Below are 22,716 nucleotides of genomic sequence, written 5' to 3'. Positions count from 1 at the left end.
AATAATTCTGCTAAAATTCATGTAACCCATATTTTTCCAAATGTAATATTTGTTAATATCATATAGAATAAGTTTTGGGAAAATAAGTGAGTAAATAGCTTAAGATTTTAGTGTTTTTCATCTATTTCAAAATTGGTATGATTGTATCACTTTATAATAGAAAAATGTGTACAAACAACGACTAAGCTCAAATTACTGCCTCAACATTTTATAATCCGTTAGGAAGAGAAAGCCATTTTTAATTAATAAAGGCTATACTGTGAAAGAGTTTATTCTGCCTGGAGGGCAAATATTGAAGGAAGGTGTCAAATAAAGAACTCCTTCAATGTGGCTGAGATACAAACTATTCATAAGAAGGAATTATTAATTTTCAAACAATTAAAATTTAATTTGTGATAAGTAAGAATTTTCTTTGAATGAAGAGTGTTACAGTTACTCTTGTCTTATCTGAGATTAATGTAAGTATATGAAACTAGGAACTGTAGAGTCATGGTGGAAGGAGCTTGGCCATTGGTATTAAATAGACCTTTGTCAAAAACCCCGTTGTTAATGACAAGCTACCTAGCAGAGTTATTTTCCGTCTAAAAAAAAAAAAAATTAGAGAAAATTTTAACCCAGTGCTCGGTTCATTAAACGTGTCACTAATGGCAAGAATTTGTGCAGGGGAGGCAAAATTCCGCTCCCGTCTTCTTAGGGTCTTGGCTGGGCTGAAGAACAGTTATCTCACACATTTTCTATAGGTCTGGAATTCAGAAGAAGCTTAGTTAGGAAGCATTTGCTGAGGTTTTTTCATGAGGTTGCAGTCAGAATGTTGGCCATGACGTCGATAATCTCTTGAAGGCTTGATTGGATTTGGAGGGTCCACTTTTAACATGGTAATTCACACACGGCTTGCTTGAGTGTCTTCACAAAATGGCAGCTGGTTTCCCTGAGATATGATCCAAGAGAATGTAAGGCAGAAATTTTGTGAACTAGCCTGAGGAGTCACACATGATTATTTTTGCAATGTATGCTATTGGTTACATATGTTAGCCCTGTTTATTATGGAAGGAGACTAGAAGGAGACTATTTTGGAAGGAGACTATATGACAGCATGAATACCAAGAGGTGAGGTTCAGTAGGAACAATCTTAGACGTGGCTAAAACAGCTTCATTTTCTCAAGCTACAATATGATTTATTTGTTCTGGGAAAACAAAGGCTATTGGCAGGTCAATGCAGACATCTCAGCTTGCAAATCAGGGGAAAAGAAAGCAACTCTCAGCATCTGAACACCAAATCTCTCAGAAGTTCTCTGACCCGGTGTAGCTCATATGTCCTCCTTTGGACTAAGTCACTGCAATCTGTTAGTCTTAGGGCCATGTTTCTAAACCCTGAGGTTAGGGACAGTGCGCTCTCATTGAAAGAAATCACTTGCGTAAGTGGGATGGACAAAGAGATGAATGATGGAGCCAATTCAGGGTAGATGGGCAGAAAAATATCATATCCTCTTCATCATTATGTCAATTCCTAAACAAGACAGAGTTAAGAGGAATCACGCTTTGTTAGAAGAATCTGGAAATTACCATTGATTTTTTTATAGATTGGTATATCAGAGTTATTTCATGAGCATCAGTAGTAAGTAAAGATACTGATACATTCTCCTTGTTTTCTCATAAAGTGGTAATTTTTAATGTTATTATATTCCTTCCCTGAAATATTTTAATGATAGTCTTTATTTTATGATTCTTTAGAATATGAGTAAAAGCATTTATTCATTAATTACTGTTTTGCAAGTATAAGTCCTACACATTGTATTAGTGTCTCTTAATTTTTGAAGAATAACTTCATCAGCTTAAATGTTTAAAGATAATAGATCTTTAGTAAGAACAGAATGTTCATATTTTATCATACGTATTCTATACCTAGAATTAGCTCTAAAAGAAGAATATGCTCTAGTAACACCTCTAAGTGATCACATTAGGCAAAATTGTCTTATAAGGTCAATATGGTACACTATTTTAAAATACATTTAATTAGACCAATAATAATTATTTAACCCAATTAAAAATAGAAAAAGCAATTTCTGCTGTGGACTTCCTATGTTTATTTTTTTAAAAAGAATGCTGTATTTAACTTAATTCACCATGTTAAACAATAATTACTGCCAATTTCTTTAAAAGCACACATATTTCTTGTAGATGAATAATAAGTCATGTAATTTAAGGGAGAAAATGTTGTTTGAATATGACTTTTAGGTATTTTTCAGAGGTGATTTTACATTTTAGAAATTCACAGAGTATCCTTTATACTTATTGTGAAGTGGTAGGTCACGTGATTTATCATGTTAAACTAGGTTAAATTACACCCCAAATTATAAGAATGGAAATCTATCTAGTGTAAAGAGAAAAAAAATAGCCTGTACCTTTGTTATACAACTTATATTTCCTGTGTATGGATATGTTTCAAGGATTGCAGATTCACTAAAATATACTAAAGAAGTATAAGTTTATTCATAGAGGACAGGTTTGTATGTGAATATTTAATTTTCCTTCAATACCAGGTTATTCCAGATGGTTCTAGTGGGCTTATCCCATATCACTAGGTTAGTATTTATATAACCTTGACCTTTAGAACTTAATGATATTAGCAATTACTTTATGAACTTGGGGCTGCTAGCCATTATATTCAGTGACCACGACAACTTTCTTGACACATATATTTGGAAAAATTTCCTCTAGACACTTCAAAAGGCACTTTCCACTCATTTGAAATGCAATTAAGGTTACTAATACATGAATTTAAAACTAGATGAATAACAGAAAAGAATTATCTGCAATAAAACCTGTTTACTATACCTTGTAAACGCACTGTCATCAGAGGGTAGATTTGGAATAAAATTAATACATATTGCAGCATGTGAGCCTAGGGGATGTGCCATATCATGGACATAACATCAGTCTGAACTTAAAATTTCCCATCATGTAGATTTGCTTTTCAACTTGGACTGTATTTGAATATTATTAATATATTTGCCCACAAGTAATTGTTTTAGAAATTACTCCTCAGCAGCAATATAAAATCTCAAACTGTGATGGCAACACTTACCAAGAATACTGTTTTTTTATTGCTTCATTACACCCGCTGGGCCATTTTTATTGTTGAATTTAATTGGTAAGTGTTCATTTTTCCAAATAATGCAAACACATCAGGGCAAAAGTGTGTTAGAATTAGCAAAGAATAACAGATGGTACATGAGGGTTAGCATATATATAGCTCTGTAAGTAGAGCTCACTTCTGGAATATCCTAATATCATTTGGAAGGAAATGCTTGTGCTTAATGAACAACAGGACACTTTCAGTAGGACACGAGGCAACGTAGAATTCGCTGGGCCCGTGTCTGTGTCTATTAATGGCTGTTTTGCGGTATGCCAAGCAAAATAACTTTGAGCTATTTGAATTTGGCTTATTGTCATCACCTAACATACAAGGCATACAAATCTAAAAATATCAGAGTTCTGGTGGTGAGCAGGAAGATAAAGGCATGTATTTCTGTAATGCTTCTTTCTAGATAATAATAAACAATTTATTAACACTTTAGATCTGCAAATCTACAAACCAGTCCAAATTTGCCCAATAATATTGAAGATTCCTTTTTTCTTCTCTTTCTTCCTCCTTTGGGTTCCCTTATTCCTGATTCAAATCTCCCCTCAATTCTCACTTGTACCTCTAAACAGAGGTTTGAATACTATGAATTGTTGTAAGTCTGTGAAATTAATATTTTATATAAAATCTCAAGGTATAGACTGAGGAAAACAATGTATGTGTGTCTGTTAGGCTTTAGTTAGTTTGGTTTTCTCATCTGAACCACAGAAGACACGATTTGTGACATTTTCTCAATTGCCCCATGTGTGGTTCATATCTATGCCATTCTGGGTAGGTTAGAGAGAAGTTAATCCATCACTTGGAGTTTATGCCATAGGGCATGCCTCATGGATCCTCTCTCAGAATCCCAGTTGAGAAAGACAGTTGATAAGAACTCAGGGATGACCTTGGGGCCAACTTTAGTATATGAGCAAAACTTAACCCTAAAGGACAAGAATTCCAATTGAAAAAAAAAAAAAACTGTAGAAATGTTGCAGTTACCAGTTAAGGAATGGATTGTACACCTAATGAAGAGGAAAAAACAAAAAAAAGAAATGCTGGTTTTTCTGCTAAGCCTAGAAGGCTGTTGGGCTTTCTAACAGAACTTGCTCTAAATCAGCGTATACTCTCTGCTCAGCAGCAATCCAGCTGGATTGTTTCTAATGCCATTTGGATATTTATTTTTATTTACTTGTCTTTGTAACCAGTGTTACAGATGAACTGCCAGTCCTAACGAGAAAAGAAAAAAAGAAATGAAATAGAAATGCTTAAAACCAAGAAGTCCCCAATACCATGAGAAGATATTTCTGTAGATATTTGAAAATATTTTTAGAAGTATGCACAGCACCCGGCGCGGTGGCCTCACGCCTGTAATCCCAGCACTTTGGGAGTCCGAGGTGGGCAGATCACGACACGAGGTCAGGAGATAGAGACCATCCTGGCTAACACGGTAAAACCCCGTCTCTACTAAAAAATACAAAAAATTAGCCGGGCGTGATGGAGGGCACCTGTAGTCCCAGCTACTTGGGAAGCTGAGGCAGGAGAATGGTGTGAACCTGGGAGGGGGAGCTTGCAGTGAGCCGAGATCACGCCACTACACTCCAGCCTGGGCGACAGAGGGAGACTCCATCTCAAAAAAAAAAAAAAAAAAAAAAAGTATGCACACATATTTGTATGTAAACACATTCACACAATAACTTGCTAACACACACAGCGGAGTCGGTGTGTTTCTTCCAATGCACTTTCCTATATGAAGCAAGACTATTATAGGTAGGATTTAGCAGGAATACTGTTTTAATTGCCATTGGTCTTTCATCTCTCCACTCCAAGTCTCTCTCCATGGTGTTGTAAGCAATATCTTATGAAACTACAAATCTATCATTTTACTTACTAAAATAAATCTAATGCTTTGTCTTTGTCCACAGAATAAACTTCGAAAATTTGGTTTCTGCCTCTTAGGGCTCTTCCTTTCCCATCTTTCCTCCGTGATTCCTGTGTACACTCCATTTCTGGTATTGAAAGGTGAAATTTGGGTTATTGATTACAACTTCATGAATTCTAACAACGTGCACGATGTCTAGACCCACTTAATAACATACAACATACCCTTTGCCATATTCAGAGGTTCTGGAGAATAGGGTGTGGATATTCTTGTGTGTGGAGCTTGCATCATTCTGCCTACCACAGCTACCGTGGGAGAAAGGAAGACTGGGAAAGAAAGATAGTCTCTCAGTGGCCAACGGCATCCCAGTGACAACTCTACATTATTGTGGACAGCTATCACTGCTGTCAGAATAAACATATGATTCTGCACAGTTGAGCCTCCTTTGCTATTTTACTTATTTTACTCCACAAGTTATAAACCAATGTTAAAATAATATTTCCCAATTTTAATTAAATATATATCTATTATAATGCTTTCAAGTTTAATGTGGAATTTTATTTTGAGTAAAATGTCTAAGTATTCCTCATGATAACTTTGTTCCCTTCTGGTTTCATCACTAACTTCACTCTCCTTACAAAAAGAATGAAATGGAGTATCTATGTAATATTTTAAAAGTACATATATGTCTTTGTGTGTGTGTGTGTGTGTGTGTGTGTGTGTGTAGGGTGAGAGGAAGAGAGAGAAAAAAGTCACCATAGAAAAGTTTTCATATTTTATAAGTTGATTTTTCTAAATTAATTATGGTCTTAAATAGTTTAAACCACCCAAAGTGCTCCATTAGTTATCATGAGCTTGAGAAATAGATATGTATCACCAGTTAACTGAAAAACATATGGTGTTGATTAGTGCTTAGCACTCTTATTTTAATAGACTTCGATTAAATAAATGACTGCAGTGTATTTCCACAGTACAAGATGCCAGTTAAAAGTTGATGCTAGAAAAAGGTACCGAACAAAGAAACAAAGAAACATTAGTGAAGAATGGCCATGCAATTTTTGAATTTTGAAAAATTTACAGTTTTCTCATCTGTAAATTGGGGATAATTATGGTACCTACCTTATTGGCAGTGCTTTGAGGATTAAGTGAATTAGCATTCGTAGCTAGTAACATTATATAAGTGTTTATAATTATTTATAAACAAACACTAAAAATACTGATATTTTTATTAATGTCCTTCATAAAATATCAGTTGATTATGAACAGTCTCAAATATGGTACTGATGCCAGTTAGACTCTAAATACTTGTTTTGAACAAGACATATTTTATGAATACTGGGGTCTAACCTATCTAGTAGCACGAAATAAAGTAAGATGCTGGGATTTCAGTAGGAAATTGTTCTCATAAGATCAAAAATACATCAAATTCTTATGATCAAGCTCATTTGCCCCCTGTTGTATACAGACTTATAAGGAAAGTCAGATCAAAATCAGAAGGTTGCATGATGGTCATGAAATCAGGACAGGTAAAGTGAAATGAGATAATAATTTTATAACTTCAGGACATGGCAGCTGCAACATCTCTGACGACAGAGATGGTCATGCCACTAGCCAAGTTTTAACTACAAGACTTGTCTCCACTGAAGAGTGCTTTAACAGACCCAGGTGACACTCCCTTCTCTGGCTTGTTCACGTGTTTCCATGGTTGACCATTTCCTTCAAATCAGTATTTCTTCATATCTCTCGATGTGTTTATTCAAGTTACGTCAAATTACTTCTGAACTCATGCTGGTCTGGGAGCATTCTTTCTCTCCAAGATGACTTTGCAATTTTTTCTTCTGACACAATATGTATTGATTTCAAAGATTAATTCTTCAGAGACCTTTCTTATTTTGAAATTCCTAAAGAAAAACCTCACTTTCTAACTCTAATTACGTGAAGTAAACTTGCTTAATTAAGCAATCAGAATGCAAAACTGGTAGAATTTGGAAACATAATTTAAGACAGTGTAAGTGTTTGTCTAGGAAAGTCCCAATTTGTGCCTATATACAATTTTAGTAAAATATTATTAAAAGTTGAGCTAAAACAAGTCAATGTGAGTTGAGTAGAGATCTACTCTTCATGCCACCTTCTGGCACTGTCTTGTCATGCAATAAAGAAAGTTATCAGGTTAACACATGGTTAAATCTACAATACAGTCAGCAATAATATCCCTTTCTCTGCACAGGTTTCAGACAAAATAACATCTTTCTCCCCAGGGTGCTTTTCCAGGTGGGACAGAAATCTTTTATTTTTAAAAAAGAAAGTGGGCTGGGCATGGTGGCTCACACCTGTAATCCCAGCACTTTGGAAGGCCAAGGTGGGTGGATCATGAGTTTGGGAGTTCGATACCAACTGGCCAAGATGGTGAAACCCCGTCTCTACTAAAAATACAAAAATTAGCTGGGCATGGTGACAGGTGCCTGTAATCCCAGCTACTCAGGAGGCTGAGGTAAGAGAATTGCTTGAACCCAGGAGGCGGAGGTTGCAGTGAGCCAAGATCGCGCCACAGCACTCCAGCCTGGATGACAGAGTGAGACTCTGTCTGAAAAAAAAAAAAAGAAAGAATAGAGAGAAAGAAAGTGAACTTTGAATGGGTAGATCATATTTAAATACTTGTATTATTTGTTTTAGGAAAAAAAGATTGCCACTCTCCATGGTTTTTGCACATAAAATTGTAGTTTAGCTTTTATTAAGCCTGCAATAAAAATTGTTTTATTAAAGAGCACCATTGAATTAGAAATTAGTATGACACTGACAATATTATATCTAAACATTTGTCTACTATGTCATTTAATTTGACTTAAATGTTCTCTTACTATTTAATTTCTGACCCCGATGATTATTGATCTATACATTTATTAGTTGAAATTTATAATTTTAAAGTTTCCACAACCTTTTCCATTTTTATTACAGGAATTTTAGGTCGGGTAAAGTAGATTGCTCTCTCATTGGTAGAGTATAGATATAATGAACTGAAGTTTATAGTAAATAATAATATTAAATGTACAGCAAGGTATCTTCTGATTTCAGCATTTCTGGAAGAAAATTCATGTTTACTTAAAACATATTTTAACCTACCTAAAAACTCAGGATAAGGCAGGATTTTTTAAAAAAAGATTTTAAGAAATGGCCAGGTGACACCACTACAAATTTTAAAAATGGAGATCTATGGAGCCACAAATCTATAGCATCTTAGCATGTGAAGGAACTTCATGGCAGTGTAGTCCATTTGTCCTTTTTTGTTTTGTTTGAGACGTAGTTTCACTCTTGTCACCCAGTCTGGAGTGCAACTTCCTCCTCCCAGTTTAAGCGATTCTCCTGCCTCAGCTTCCCAAGTAGCTGGGATTATAGGCACCTGCCACCACGCCTGGCTAATTTTTGTATTTGTAAGTAGAGACAGGGTTTCATCATGTTGGCCAGGCTGGTCTCGAATTCCTGACCTCAGGTGATACACCCACTTCGGCCTCCCAAAGTGCCAGGATTACAGCCATAAGCAACTGTACCTGGTCCCGTTTGTCTATCCTTAACTCTAGTACCATCAAGTCTTTTGCTTGTGTAGCTGAATTCTGAGAGCATCATCAAATGCAAAAGTTGTATCAATTAACACACACAGTGTTGAAGATTTGAGATCTGCCACAATTAGAGGAAAATTAAATTCTAAAAATATATGTTGAAATGATTTATCTCCCTTGAAGTCAAAGCAAACAACAAATTGTAAGATATATTTTAAAGACAAAACACCATGCTGCACTGAGGTCAATAATGGTCCCATGAACATGAGTGTGGAATATCACTTTTCCAAGTGGGCCAGGATTTATTGCATTAGAAGGCAACAAAGATCATTTGTTCACCTCCTTCTTACAAATGGGAGAACAGTCAGAGGGGTGAAGGGTTTGCTGGAGGCCACACAACTTGAACATGTTAGAATCAGCACATTTTGATAATCCTTGTTTTTTATACAAGTACTGTAAGTAAATTAATGATCAGAACTCCTAAAAGTGATCTTTGAATTCACCGGAGAATTCGAGTTGATATTTAGTTTAAAATTCACATACTGACAAAGTGAAATTCATGGTTTTGTACCCCACATTTCTTAAATCTTAACCTAAATAAAAAATGGAACTTTTTAAAATTAACAGTTCTTTCACGCAATAAAAGTAAAATATAAAAAAATGCAAAAAAAGTTAAAAACTAAATTAAAAAACACTAAAGCGCAAAAAAGGTGAAAAAAATAACTAATAGTTCTAAGACCTCCATTTTGCCAAGTTACCCATTTTAATTAGAAAGCAACATTCAAAAGGCAATTATAGTTTGATAATCTACTAAACCCATTTTTAAATGAAAATATATGTATTAATGACACAATAGAAATATACTTTTATAAGTAATTTTCATAATCCTTGGTTTTAAAACTTCTCATTCTCGAGAGGCTGAAGCAAGCAAATCACGAGGTCAGGAGTTTGAGACCAGCCTGGCCAATGTGGTAAAACCCCATCTCTACTGAAAATACAAAAATTAGCTGGTCATGGTGGCATGTGCCTGTAGTCCCAGCTATTTGGGAGGCTGAGGCAGGAGAATCCCTTGAACCAGGGAGGCAGAGGTTGTAGTGAGCCGAGATCATGCCACTGCACCCCAGCCTGGGTGACAGAGTGAGACTTCATCTCAAATTAAAAAAAAAAAGAAAAAAAAATTCTCATTCTCTGAAAATCAAAGCACTTAAGAGGAGCAGAATGCATACTGTTACCTTTAAGATAATTTAATTTTAACTACCCCAGTTAGATGAATATCTATGAAAAATAAAAAGGAAAAATGTCCAAGGAACTTCCTCTCTTAATAATACTATATGTAACCTTAACTTTTCATGCTATAGTTTTAACTCATTATTTTTCTTTCATTAATAGAAATGGACAGAAGCTAAAAACTACCTTCAATTAATAGTATTTCTTTATTTGCTTTAAGATTTGTATTAAGGTTCTTCCTTGCCTTCTTTTCAGGTCTAAGAAACCCAGTTTTGTATAATTTAAATTTATAAATTTATTGTCTAATACTTAATCTGTCATATTTTTTCTTAGATCTATATTTATATCCATATCCATAATTTCTCTATTTGGAGCTTAAATTTAAATATAATGCATTTGAGAAATATAAATATAACAAAATCTTTACTAAAGTCTCCTACATATGAAAAAAACTCTATTGTATATGTATAATTATTTTCATATTAAATTTACTACCCTGCAATACATTTTTATTTATAACAACTGCTATAACAAAGTAATTTTCAATTGGGATTCTTTCAACAGTCTAGATTGATTGAGTTCTACAAACTTATTAAACAATCTTTCAATCTTATTTGGGTAATAGAAAAATATGTTAAATGGTACTGTAGTGAAAAATGAATATTACCTAATTTTATCTTTTTAGTGGGTTTCTACTCTCTCTAAGTCGAATTTGATAGTGATACATTAGTCAGTATATCTAGGATAGCAAATAAATTTTGTCTTATATGGTAAACCTGAATAATTTGTGGACCCTGCAATGTGCCGAGTGTTTGAAACCAAATCCAGCCTCTCAAGGAAAGATTGTCAAAATTGATTAGTTATGTCTGTCATGGATGTGCATCAGGTGATCAAGTTCTTCATATGGGAGTTATTTCTTTTAACTTTTACTCAAGTATGTTTGGAATTAGGGATACAGCTGGGATATTTAATTCATTTAACAAAAAAACATGGTTTTGGTTAGGTGATAATTTGTTTTAAGACATTTTCTTGACAAATATTTTTCCTTGGAAGTTTGGGTTACTTTCTAATTTTAATATTAATGATTGCAAGAGAGCTGGTATACTAGTTATGTATTTATGCATAATAATATCACAGAAATTTTATGTCTTAAGACAACACACATTTATTAGCTCACAATTTCTGAGGAGCAATGGTCCACACATTTCCTAACCAGGACTTCTTCCAGGCTACCATAAAGATACAGGCCGGGATGTGTTTTCGTCTATAGTTCAACTGGGGAAGGAACCACTTCCTCACTCATATGTTTGTTTACAGTATTCAGCTGCTTATTATGGTCTCATTTTTTTCCACTGGTTGTTGGCCAGAGACTACCCTAAGATCCTTGCCACATAGTCCTCTTCATAGGGAAACTCATAATAAGCTCACATTTTCTTTCAGGTTGTAGAAGTGAAATATAAGACAACATGAAAAAGCTTTGGCAGCTTGCTTCTTCAAGTTAGTGAGGGAGAATCTCTTCTCACAAGATGGGCATTACTATCTTTTTGTAACATAATCCCATTAATGATGTACATCCCATCACCTTTACCATATTCTATTGGTAGAAGCAAGTTACAGGTTCTGCCTCTCCAGGAGAGCAGACTGTGGAAAGGTCTGATTAACTCAAGGTGGAAATTAGAGGGGCCATCCTAGAACATATCTGCCACAGTTAGGATGCAAAAATTCTTCAGGGAAATTTATTTGGGTATAAGAAAATATTCTCATATAGCCTGAAGATATCCTGAATCATCATTAATACCTGTTCTTCTCCTTTAATGATGAAAGGGAGAAAACTGTAAATGGAAACACTGATCTAAGAGTAAGACATTTATAAGAATGGTTATGGAAAAGTTGGATGCAGAGAATATGAGAAAGTCTGTTACAAAAAGACTAGGCATGGACAGCAGTTGAAATCACCAAAGTATTAAAATGTATTATAAGAAGACAGAATCAATGAGATAAGTAAAAAAACCTGAGACTTTAAGCATTATAAATGAGGGAGGGAAAAAGCAAAACTGTCTCTTAACAAAAACAAACAAACAAACAAACAAAAATGGAATAAAAGCATATAGCTACTAGATTTACAAGCCGAAATCTTCATCACAATTCTCCTCTTAGCATTACTGACTGTTAAAAGTCATAGTCAGTCTAGCCTACATTATCTCTGTCTTCTCAAACTCCACAGAGAACTAGGATATTGTGTGATGTGATATGCAAATATCCCAAGTGGCTAAACTAGTGCTAGACACAGGGCAGGTGCTTAAAATATATTTGTCATATGACTTTTCAATAGCTTGTAGGGTGCCTATTTTTTTTCTTGGCATAACTTTTCACCAGATATACATAAAAACAATCATTCTCTAATTCAGGTCTTCAGAAATTTTTCTGAGGCAAACCATTCTTAAGTTTTATGTAAGCTCTTTTAGATCCAAAGTAGGGTAGAACTAGCTGAAAGCGTGAAGATATTTGGTGCATTTTCAAGAAAATAGGGTTGATGCTTAAAATACCTTAAAAAAACGTGGTCTGAGAACTCAAGAGCAGGTCTCACAGTGCAGCCTCAGCATCCCTGGTGTGATGGCAGAGACGCTGTGTAGCATAACTCCAGGGGGATCATGTTTTGCCAAGGAGGCCCTGATGGCACGACTGATTCAAGAAAACATTCCTAAAATAGGAACAATAGGTCAGAATACAGGAAAAGATTTGCATACCATTGACTAAAAAAATGTAATAATAGTAATATAATTTTCCGTTGGACTTTTAAACTTTCAAGAATATATTCGTGACATTGAAATTTAAGACATACCTGATTTATTTATGTAGTAGTAGATTCTACTTGAATAATTTACCTTTTTTAACAAAATATTTTTGTTTTTATTTTCGAGGTTAAGCTATGGGCTCCCATTTGGCCTCTAAAATATTTTAGTGCTTTCATGGTGAGTCATTTGAAGATTAAGGTAAAATTTCTTTTTGAAACTGAGGACTCAAAATAGAAATTCTGATTTGAAGCTTACAACTCTAAAAAGTCTACTGCTTAAAAGGGAGAAAGGAATGCATTTAAAAGTTTCATTCTGTATCTCATTCTGCCACTGTGGGCTTAATTTTTGTAGGTGAATCTGCAAATACTCAGTTCAGACTTCCGTCACCTTGTAAAAGCCATAATTGTATTGAGACCATCAAATTTAGTGTGATGCTGGGATGTGATAAAAACTGTACTTGAAATACAATCCATTAACCTTGATTTGCCTTATGTAGTCTTCTATAATGTAATTTCCTGTCATAAAAGTAAGATGTTCTTAATTAAAATATTCTCATTTTGAAAGTTCCTAAGTGATATTTAAGTTAGGAGACTGTGTAAAACAATTAATGCTTTTTAATAAAGACAAACAATTGAGATTATCTGCTGTTCTGTGACTTTCCCCTGGTTTATCTTTAATATCTGAGTTGTGTGGCTAAATATTGGTGAGTTCGTTAGCTGTGCTATATGGAAACACACACCACTGAAGCTGAATGTTGTGTTACAATATATGTATGTTAGATATTTACAGAATTACAGTCATGCTATTTTTATTTCTGGGGAATTTCCAGATGCTGTAGTTTTAATTTTTAATTCACACTGCACTCTAGTGGGGAATTAGATCAAAGCGAAATTATTTTTATAATGGTACTCTATAGCACTAACTGTGAACTATTTACAGTTTTAATAGTGAAATGTAGAGGATATTGTAACCCACTATAACTTTCTCAAATGCTTAATGCTATAAATATGATTTTATATATTATATATAATATATATTTAATATTTTACCATAACAGTAAAATATACTTTTCTACATTAGTCTTGAAAATAGAGGAAGCTTCACTACTGAAGTAGTTTATTTGATTAATATATATATGTATTCCAAATATGCTACGTAAAATCTATATACATATATACATATGTACAATTTATACAGATATATACAATATGTATATGCATATATATGTATATACAGATGTAAGCAATACTCTCTAAATCCTAATACAAGGAAATGCTGAATAAAAGTTACTTATTATTTTCATCCAAAAAAGGCCAAATTTCTTTCATAAATTTTATGAATAAAACTGAGATTTAAAAATATTTGCTTATAAAGGTTCATTACTATTCTTAATTTTTTGAAGCAATTTAACTTAAATCCTGAACAGGCAACTTTGGCAGCAATATGTGGCTACAGCCACCTTTTGAATCACCTAATAATTTTTTTTTCATTTTTTCTAAGTTATTTCGAAATAATTTTAGTGCTTTTAAAATCGACTTATGATATTGTCTCTGGAAATTGTATTCCAGGTAAGCAGTATCTAATCCCATGACATTAGTACAGTATTTTTCCCATTTTACTCTATATTTGCTTATTCATGATTTCCACAACCTTTTACCATTTTTAAAGGTGATTTTAAATGCTTTCTGCAAAATGACATATTGCAGTAGCAGTTGTATCATCATATTCTTACAAATAATAAATCTTTGTTTTATGTTTACCTTCATTTTATGAGCTGGTCAAGAAAATTGTATAAAAAGTATAAACTCCATTAGGATTTGTATATATCATACAAATTACAACTCCCCTTCTGTGAAATGGACAAGATTGATGTCTTCCCAAACAGTACTTTTTTTTCCATAATAAAGCAATTTTAAGAACGCTTTATAAGAGACTCTATAAGGAATTCAAAATTGGTGGATTCCTCTTTTCAGTAGAATAAGTTTTTTTGAGCAACGTTTGTAAAATGTGGGAAATATTTAGATATTAAATTTTATTTTTTTCAATGAAATTATTTTTAAAGAAATGGCCAAAATCTGTCACCTGTGGTGCTTTGTATAAATATTATTAAAACCTAAGAATATAAAGCTGCTTACCAAATAAACTTGTAATTTTGACTTTTTAATGAAATAGCCAGCTGTTGTCTACCCTATTTGTATTTCAAAGTTATCGCCATGAAGTATCTCTAGATTAGATTTTTATTTTGTTTTCAGTTGAACCAAAAATAATTTCTGGATATACTATCACATCAAGATTTCTAAAGGGATTTTTAGTGTTTAGCATTGGTCTCTGCCACTATTTATATGAGGTTGTCTGTGCTAAATGTCTTCTAGCTATGTAAATTCCTATCTGCCAACTTTTTAAAAAATTATATGGTGGGAGAAGTCATTGTAAAACAAGAATATTTTGGTTTATTTATACCATTTACAGTCCTTTGACTTTGTAAGTCATTTGTAAAACTACTTACAGTGTGGTTTATTGTGCACTAAACTGTCTGTTAGTGGCTGTCATCTACGGACGTTTCATTGTCAATTCAGATTATCTTAGAAACTTGAGATTCTTGGAGATTTTAGAGGCTTGCCACTTTGACAGGGCAGCAGATGCAAGAACAATGAGTAAAGCCGATCATGGACAAAACAATGTAACCTGGCTTGTTAACGTTAAGATAAAACACTGACATTATTTGCAGGGAAAATTTTCTACTCATTAAAATTGGGTTTGGTTGTCAACTAATATACACTGTTTTACATACTTTAATTTTATATTAATGATTGTGGGAGTTGCGTTAGGATTGAAACAGTAAAGCGAATAGGAAGTTTATAAATTGTTAATTATGAGGTGGTTGACTGGATGCCTCTGTGTGTGTGTGTGTGTGTGTGTGTGTGTGTGTGTAAATGGCTTATAATCTTAATTGAAACTGATAATAAGTGGAAGAAATCAGTTGAGGTGTATTAGATTTTTTGTTAGTGGGTTGGTAGCTCAGTTATTCAGAAGGAAAATTAGAATTAGATAAAATGACTTAGAACTGTATTCCATATTGGATTTTCAACCCTCAGCTCTTTCTTTTCTGAATTGAATTTAACTACCTATTCACAGGCAGGAGAATTCTGAGCTTTCTACAGGTCTGGGGAGCCTTTCCATTGTAAGTGTGTATATGGCAAGCATGAAGATAGGAGAAAGTCATTTCAGGCAAAATTGAGATAAAGATCCATCCGATGGTGGACTGCACATGAAGCAGTGAATGTTTCCCTCATTCTTCAAATCACATAGTTTATTTCTAGCGGAGGATGAATGAGCAAGGGATAAAGAGAACGGAAGTTTCTTTCTCAATTCCTTCCCAGAGCACACAAGTTCTCAAGAGGTTGTTGTTTTATTGTCAAGGAGAGAAAATGGTCTCTGCTCTATTTTCCAAATTCAAAAAGATATTAAATAAAACTTTTACTGTATAATTGTCTTAGAGTTGCAGAAAAGTTGCCAAATTGGTCGAGTTCCCATAGACTTCCCATCCAATTTTCTCTATTGTTGATATCTTTTGTAAGCATGGTACATTTATTACAACAAATGAACTAATAATACATTATCATTAATGATACTCTATGTTTTATTTGGATTTCATTAATTTTTCCTCCGATGTTCATGTTTGGTTTCAAGGCCCCATCTAGGATACCACATTTCATTTAGTTTTAGTATTTCTTTAGGCTCCACTGGGCTGTAACAATTTCGCAGACTTCCCCTAGTTTTGATGACCTTGACAGTTTTGAATATTGGTCAGGTATTTTGTATACAGTTCCTTAGTTTGTGTTTGTCTATTATTTCTGTGAGGAAGATCACAGAGGTGAAATACCATTGTTAGCACATCATATTAAGGATGCTTGCCATCAGTGTGACCCATCACTGTGGATATGAAATGTGATGTGGCTGAAGTACTAATTGTCAGGTTTCTTCACTATAAAGCTACTTTTCTCTTCTTTCTGTACCACACTATTTAGACGCAAGTCACTAAGCATAACCTATACTTAAAGAGGAAGAGTGTTGTGCCCTATCTGGCTTTGAATGGAGGATGTCTATTTAAGTTATTTGGAATACTTTTAAATGAGAGTTTGGTACCTATCTCCTCCATTTATATTTACATCAATATGTACTCATTGAAATTTATTTTATACTTTAGGTTTTAGTCTAATAATAGGTTACTCAGATTATTGTTCAAGTTGCTCCAGCTTTGGTTCTTGGGAGTTTTTTCCGTTGGTTTCTGTGTCTACAACTTTTGATTCTTAATTAGGTTACACGAATTTTAGGGTCCAGCAGGGATATAGCCTGTTAATGCCAGGGGTGGCATGGGTTAGAGAATATGAGCACTTCTCAGGGCAGTCTTGATACCAACAGCTGGTCCTTTGGCAAAGGTGGTGACATTTCAGCTTGTGTCAAAACAATGCACCAAATAAATCAACTGCAAGAACCACATTGCATCCCAGAAAAAATATTGTTTCTACTTTTATTTTTTCTCAACTTATCTCACATACATTGTTTAATATAGCTTACCAAAAATGAGTCATCTTATGTGTGCCACATTTTAATTACTTCTATGAGTCTGCAAGAGTAAATCAGTCTCGACATCTAGATAATTAAAACACACTCGCACAAACACACACCTCATTCCTTTGATAATTACTCCGGGATAATTCCAGTTCTTGAACCTGTTAAATAGTGTTGTCTATACCTACATTACTGTACTAAGCCAAACATCTTTACAGGGTCTTTTGGTTCTGAGGGATGAAGGTTAGGAGGGAAAAAAGTGGACAAATTAATCAATTATTTTGGGTTTCAAGAGAGTCACCTAAAGTTTATGTATGACTGCTGAACTTTTTCTCAGTGAAACTCATATGTGTCAAATTTCCATTTAAAAATTTAAACATGACATTTTTACCATATTGGGAAGGAAAATCACTTATGAATATTGCCTCCTGCTTCAGAGAGTGCCATTTGAGCCATTGCAGTTTTCCTGCAAAATCTATAAATGTTTTATGATGTCCTATGCCAGCCACAATTATTTATTTGAGGTTCTCTTTTTTCCTTAGTGTCCATACCACATAGTTTCTATTTCCTTTGAAAATTGTCATTTTTGCACCTTAGTACAAAATTGTTGACATTGTCTGGTAATATAGCCTTTCTCATGTGAGCAGGGAATTCCTCATGTGTAAAGCAAATAAATCTCAGAGGCTTGAAAGAAAATTCTCCAGTATTTTCCCCTGCTAAATTGTTAGCACAAGTTCTTATTTTGTGGGTCAAGATGGAAATGTGAATCAAATAAGAAAATAATTTCTTCCAGATATATGCATATATTTAGCAAAAATGATGTGTTACAAGGGCTCACCTACTGTGACTATCTCTGTAGCACTGCTTAGTTCTGGCAAACCTAAGCTGTTCACGCTAGAGGAAATAAGCTCTTTGGCTTATTTCTTTGAAATATACTGATTTATTTTTTCATAATAAATGCTCATCATGTGAAATTTTTTAAATACAGAAATGGTAAAGGAAAACAAGCCAACTCTCGTCTTGCCACTCAGAATGAAATAATTCTAGTACTTTTTCTAAGTCAAGTTTGTGCTTCATATGGTTGTAAACATGCTATATGTAAATTTACATCTTACGTTTGTTTTTCACTTATATACAAAATAGTTTCCTTTTTTTTTTTTTTTTTTTGAGACAGAATCTCGCTCTGTAGCCCAGGCTGGAGTGCAGTGGCGCAATCTTGACCTGGGCTCACTGCAAGCTCCGCCTCCCGGATTCACGCCATTCTCCTGCCTCAGCCTCCTGCGTAGCTGGGACTACAGGCACCCGCCACCGCACCCGGCTAATTTTTTGTATTTTTAGTCGAGACAGGGTTTCACCGTGGTCTCGACCTCCTGACCTCGTGATCCGCCCGCCTCGGCCTCCCCAAGTGCTAGGATTACAAGCGTGAGCCACCGCGCCCGGCCAATATTTTCCCATATTATAAAACTTTCCTGATCTGATTTTAATGGCTATGCATATTGCAGTGATTTTAGCACACCATCATTTACTTAATCATTTTACTACTTAACGGTATTTGAGATAAAAGATTTAAGCATAAATCAACTCTACACAAAAGAGGTTTTGAAATGTTCTGATTATAACCTGGATAGATACTTACTTTTTTTATTTATATAAAATAAGAAAAGATGATATGCTTGCACATTTTCCTTTCATTAAAATTATATAATCATTTTACAAAGCTGATAGCTTTTCTTTTAAAATGACCCTTAAAATTGCATATTTAAATTCTTTTAACAAGATTATCTGAGTAAGAAAGATAGAGTTTCCTTTTTAAAAGGAAGTTAACATATTTTAAATGAATTAGTTCACAAAGAAAGCATGCATTATGCACTGACCAATCTTTTACTCATTTTGGAATTTGGATAGTGACTTCAATACCCGTAAATAGATCCAAGTATTAGCCATTTTTGCATGAGTTCACTAGTTTGATTTTCCTTAAAATTTTATTGGTGAACTGATAATGCTTCCATATTGTTAAAAACATTTCAACATTTGTTATCTCATTTGCCTCATACCAAAGTCCATGGCTTTTGCATCATTAAGTTTGTCTAATTGCAAGGACAACTTTTGTGATGCTTGTCAGTTTAACTCCAGAACCTAGGAGGATGCTGCCAAGTAGCAGTCAGTTAATAAATGCACATTAAAATCATGACTGCTTTTCTCTGCTAATATTTTTCAAATATTTTAAAATAACTCCTTAAGTAATTGGGAGAACTGGAATGGAGAACTCCTATCTGGGCCATAGTGTGCTAGAGAGGCCTGGGTAGTGAAAGTAGAGAAAACTTAGAAATGAGGTATTATTATTTTAAATTACTTGTGAATGGATGTTAAATATAGATTACAATACTTACTCTAATTATTGCCATCTTACTGGACAATATTTGGTGGCACACACCTGTAGTTCCAGCTACTTAGGAGGCTAAAGTGGGAGGACTGCTTGAGCCCAGGAGGTCAATGCTGTGCAGAGCCAAGATCATGCCACTGCATTCCAGCTTAAGTGACAGAGTGAAACCGTGTCTCAAATAAATAAATAAATGTCATTTTAAGGCCAGAGATACTGAAATTATGAGCTGACCTTTTCTCTTTGGTTTTAGTATACAAAGCATACATTTATCCAAAAGTAATGCTTTCCAGTGTAAGCCATAAGTCAGTCACACTTTTTTTGTATCCTGATTATGAGGCTATCTTGGGTATTCAAAGCCTCTCCTTGTGTGTCAGGTATAAAATATAAATTTGGGGGTATTAAAACAGTTTTAGCATCTTTGTATGTGTAGAATGTGTCCATCCAGATGTAAGTCACTTTACTTAACTAGTAAGGCATATAAGAATTTTATTTAGTTGAATTAAAACTGTCTAATTCATTAATACATACTAGAGAACATGATGATGAAAAACTTTGAATTTAGAGATAAACTGAATGCTTATGACAGCTATACCACTTGTTAGCTGTGTGACCTTAGACAAGTCGTTTAATCATTCTAAAACTTAGTCTCCTCAGCTATAAAAAAGGGAAAACTATAGTGCTTATTTCATTGTTATGATAATTAAATGAAGTAATAAAAACATATAGGACAGTATTGGGAATAGATTAAAAAAAAGTTAAATATTTGCCGTTTATATTCCATTAAAGAGATTGTCTACTTTAGCATAGTATGAAAGCAATCTATTAGAATGAGAGTATATAGAAATTTTTAATTCTTGTACTTGGATCAATATTTATTTGCCACCCAATTTAATAAATATGAAATAATATAAAAATCTTGATCTGCGTGTTCATAACTTTCCTTGCACCCCCAGATTTCACCTGTGTACACGATGGTGAGAGTGAGGCTGAATTAATACCTGACGACTTTGAAGAAAAACCAGAAAGAGAAAAGAAACATACCAACTTTACTTTGTGCAGCGTATGTAACATTCAGCTGAATTCGGCTGCTCAAGCACAAATCCACTATAATGGCAAATCACATCAAAAGAGATTAAAACAACTCAGCAACGGGATGCTGAAAAATGACAATGGTAAGCTTTGCTAAAAATATTTCTCAATTTTACATCATCAACTTAAGTTATTTGTGTACCTGCAGATGTGATGATAAAAGAATGAACTAAACTATTTTTTAAAACCAGGAAAATATTACATAAAAGCTTTATCAGCAGAGTACATTAAAATACATCATTTCTCTTTGAGGGAGAAGGAGATACTTTATTTTTTGTACATAGTTAATTGTATTAGGGTTGTGACCTGCAAAACATTTACTATTTTTGAGTTGTTAAGAGTTTTAGAGTTTATTGATGGGTGCCTTTAACATAGTTATGTATGAAAATAGACATCCTTTTACAGTGTAGATGGGACAGTGGGTTTTTGTTTTTTACTTTTTATTTCCTGCAGGTATAGGGGATTCAATTGGTTAGTAACACCGCAATTGATTTGAAATAATGCGTATCTTTTCAAATAGGTGTTTTAATCAATAAGCTATGATCCATTAGTACAGACTTTTAAGTTTCCTAGTGAAAATTTATGGTTTATTTAATAAGAGTACTTTTTAAAAGTATGTGTTGAATTTATGAGTGAATACATTTTCCAAATAGCACAAAAATATCTTTGGGAACAAATGGAAGGATATTAGAAAATATAGAGACATGAAGAGAGGAGAGTGGGCCCATCCAGAGGAGACTTTAGAGAGCTAACTCACTGCAACTTGAGTTGCAATACTATATTCTGATCAGATGTTTCATGTTTAATAAATATAATTCATCTAAATTATACTGACATTTTAAAATGTGACTGAATTTCAGTCTCTTCCTATATTTGACATCGTAAAGATTTTTAATATAATTTTGTAATTTGCTTCAAGGTGGCCAAATGATGGGAAGAAAAATGAAAGTACATTCTTAAAGTAGAAATTGCTTCTATCTTGCTTTATGTGTTTTTCATTTATTTGATTTTAGTATGAATGAACTGTAGTATTCTATTGGAAAGGATTTTATATTTCTTTCAAATGTATGACATTTAGTTAATTATAGATGTTATTTGTCAAAGAGATATAAGAAACAAAAATTGTGGTCAGAAAGTAATTGAGAACTATTAAATTCTATAGGCATAAGATAAACCTAGTGACACAGGACATTTCTTGATCACTTTTGCGGCCAGAAACACCTGGCCAGTAATGTCCTTGCTCTGCCTTGGCCCATGGCTTTGGGGCTGGCTCAGCCCCACTGCTCTTTCTGTCATGTGGGCTGGCTGCCCTCTGCTTGTTCAAAGTCAGAGGGTCACAATGTTACGGCCTTCTCTGTACCCACTTTTGGTGGGTCCTGAGCCCTTGTCACGTGTCTAAGAAGAATGAGGATATGTTGACAAATGAAGAGTGAGAAGGGCAGAGAATAATTTATGGAGCAATGGAACACCTCTCAGTGGAGAGGGGATGAGTGGGTGGTCCTCCACACCCACAATTGGGTAGTTTCTCCCCCAGTATGGCTGAGTCTGGGGATTTTATTGGCTCAGAATAGGAGAGCACATGCTGATATATTTGTGAGTGTGCAAGGAAAGGCTAAAACAAAGGCATCACTCAAAGGTGGGCATGGCAGTGTAGAAAACCAATTAGAAAAGGGTTGGTATGTGTCAAATAGGTGAAGGATGGGAAAAGGAAAGCACAGCAAATGGGAAGACAGATTCTCAGTCCAGTCCATGGATTTGACTTGTAGCTTGGATTTCAGGCTTTAAACTGTCTTTGGCTTGGAGGTGGGTTTTCACCAGGGACCCGTCCGTATCTGCCTAGGCATTTGTCTGCTTCCTGCTGCTATCACTAGCAAAGTAAATCACGATTTTAAAATGGATATTTCAGTCTCTACTTAGACTTCTTAAGAACAATCTATACCTTATTGTTAACTTCTGGGTGAAATCACCTCAAGTACCCCGTGATTCAATTCCAAGTTGTTTTCTCTAAGTTTGTATTGGTCATGATGGTGTAAGCTTTGGTGTTTTACTTCACTTATCTTGATAGTCACAAACCTCATTTGGAGAAGTAATAA

The 22,716-nt window shown here is 34.2% G+C and overlaps 1 protein-coding gene across 1 annotated transcript in view; it reads left to right on the top strand.

The window, feature by feature from the left end:
• LOC105505814 overlaps window positions 1-22,716 on the top strand; it is a 496,421-nt gene that overhangs the window by 206,287 nt on the left and 267,418 nt on the right. Inside the window, exon 3 of the mRNA XM_011933776.1 lies at window positions 20,488-20,706. Coding sequence (XP_011789166.1) covers window positions 20,488-20,706 — 219 coding nt within the window. The remainder of the gene's footprint in view (window positions 1-20,487; window positions 20,707-22,716) is intronic.

Source organism: Colobus angolensis, unplaced genomic scaffold (genome assembly GCF_000951035.1).
Source record: "Colobus angolensis palliatus isolate OR3802 unplaced genomic scaffold, Cang.pa_1.0 Scaffold129, whole genome shotgun sequence".
NCBI lineage: Eukaryota > Metazoa > Chordata > Mammalia > Primates > Cercopithecidae > Colobus > Colobus angolensis.
Note: the sequence above shows the minus strand (reverse complement) of the source record. Positions and strands in the feature narration are given on the sequence as shown.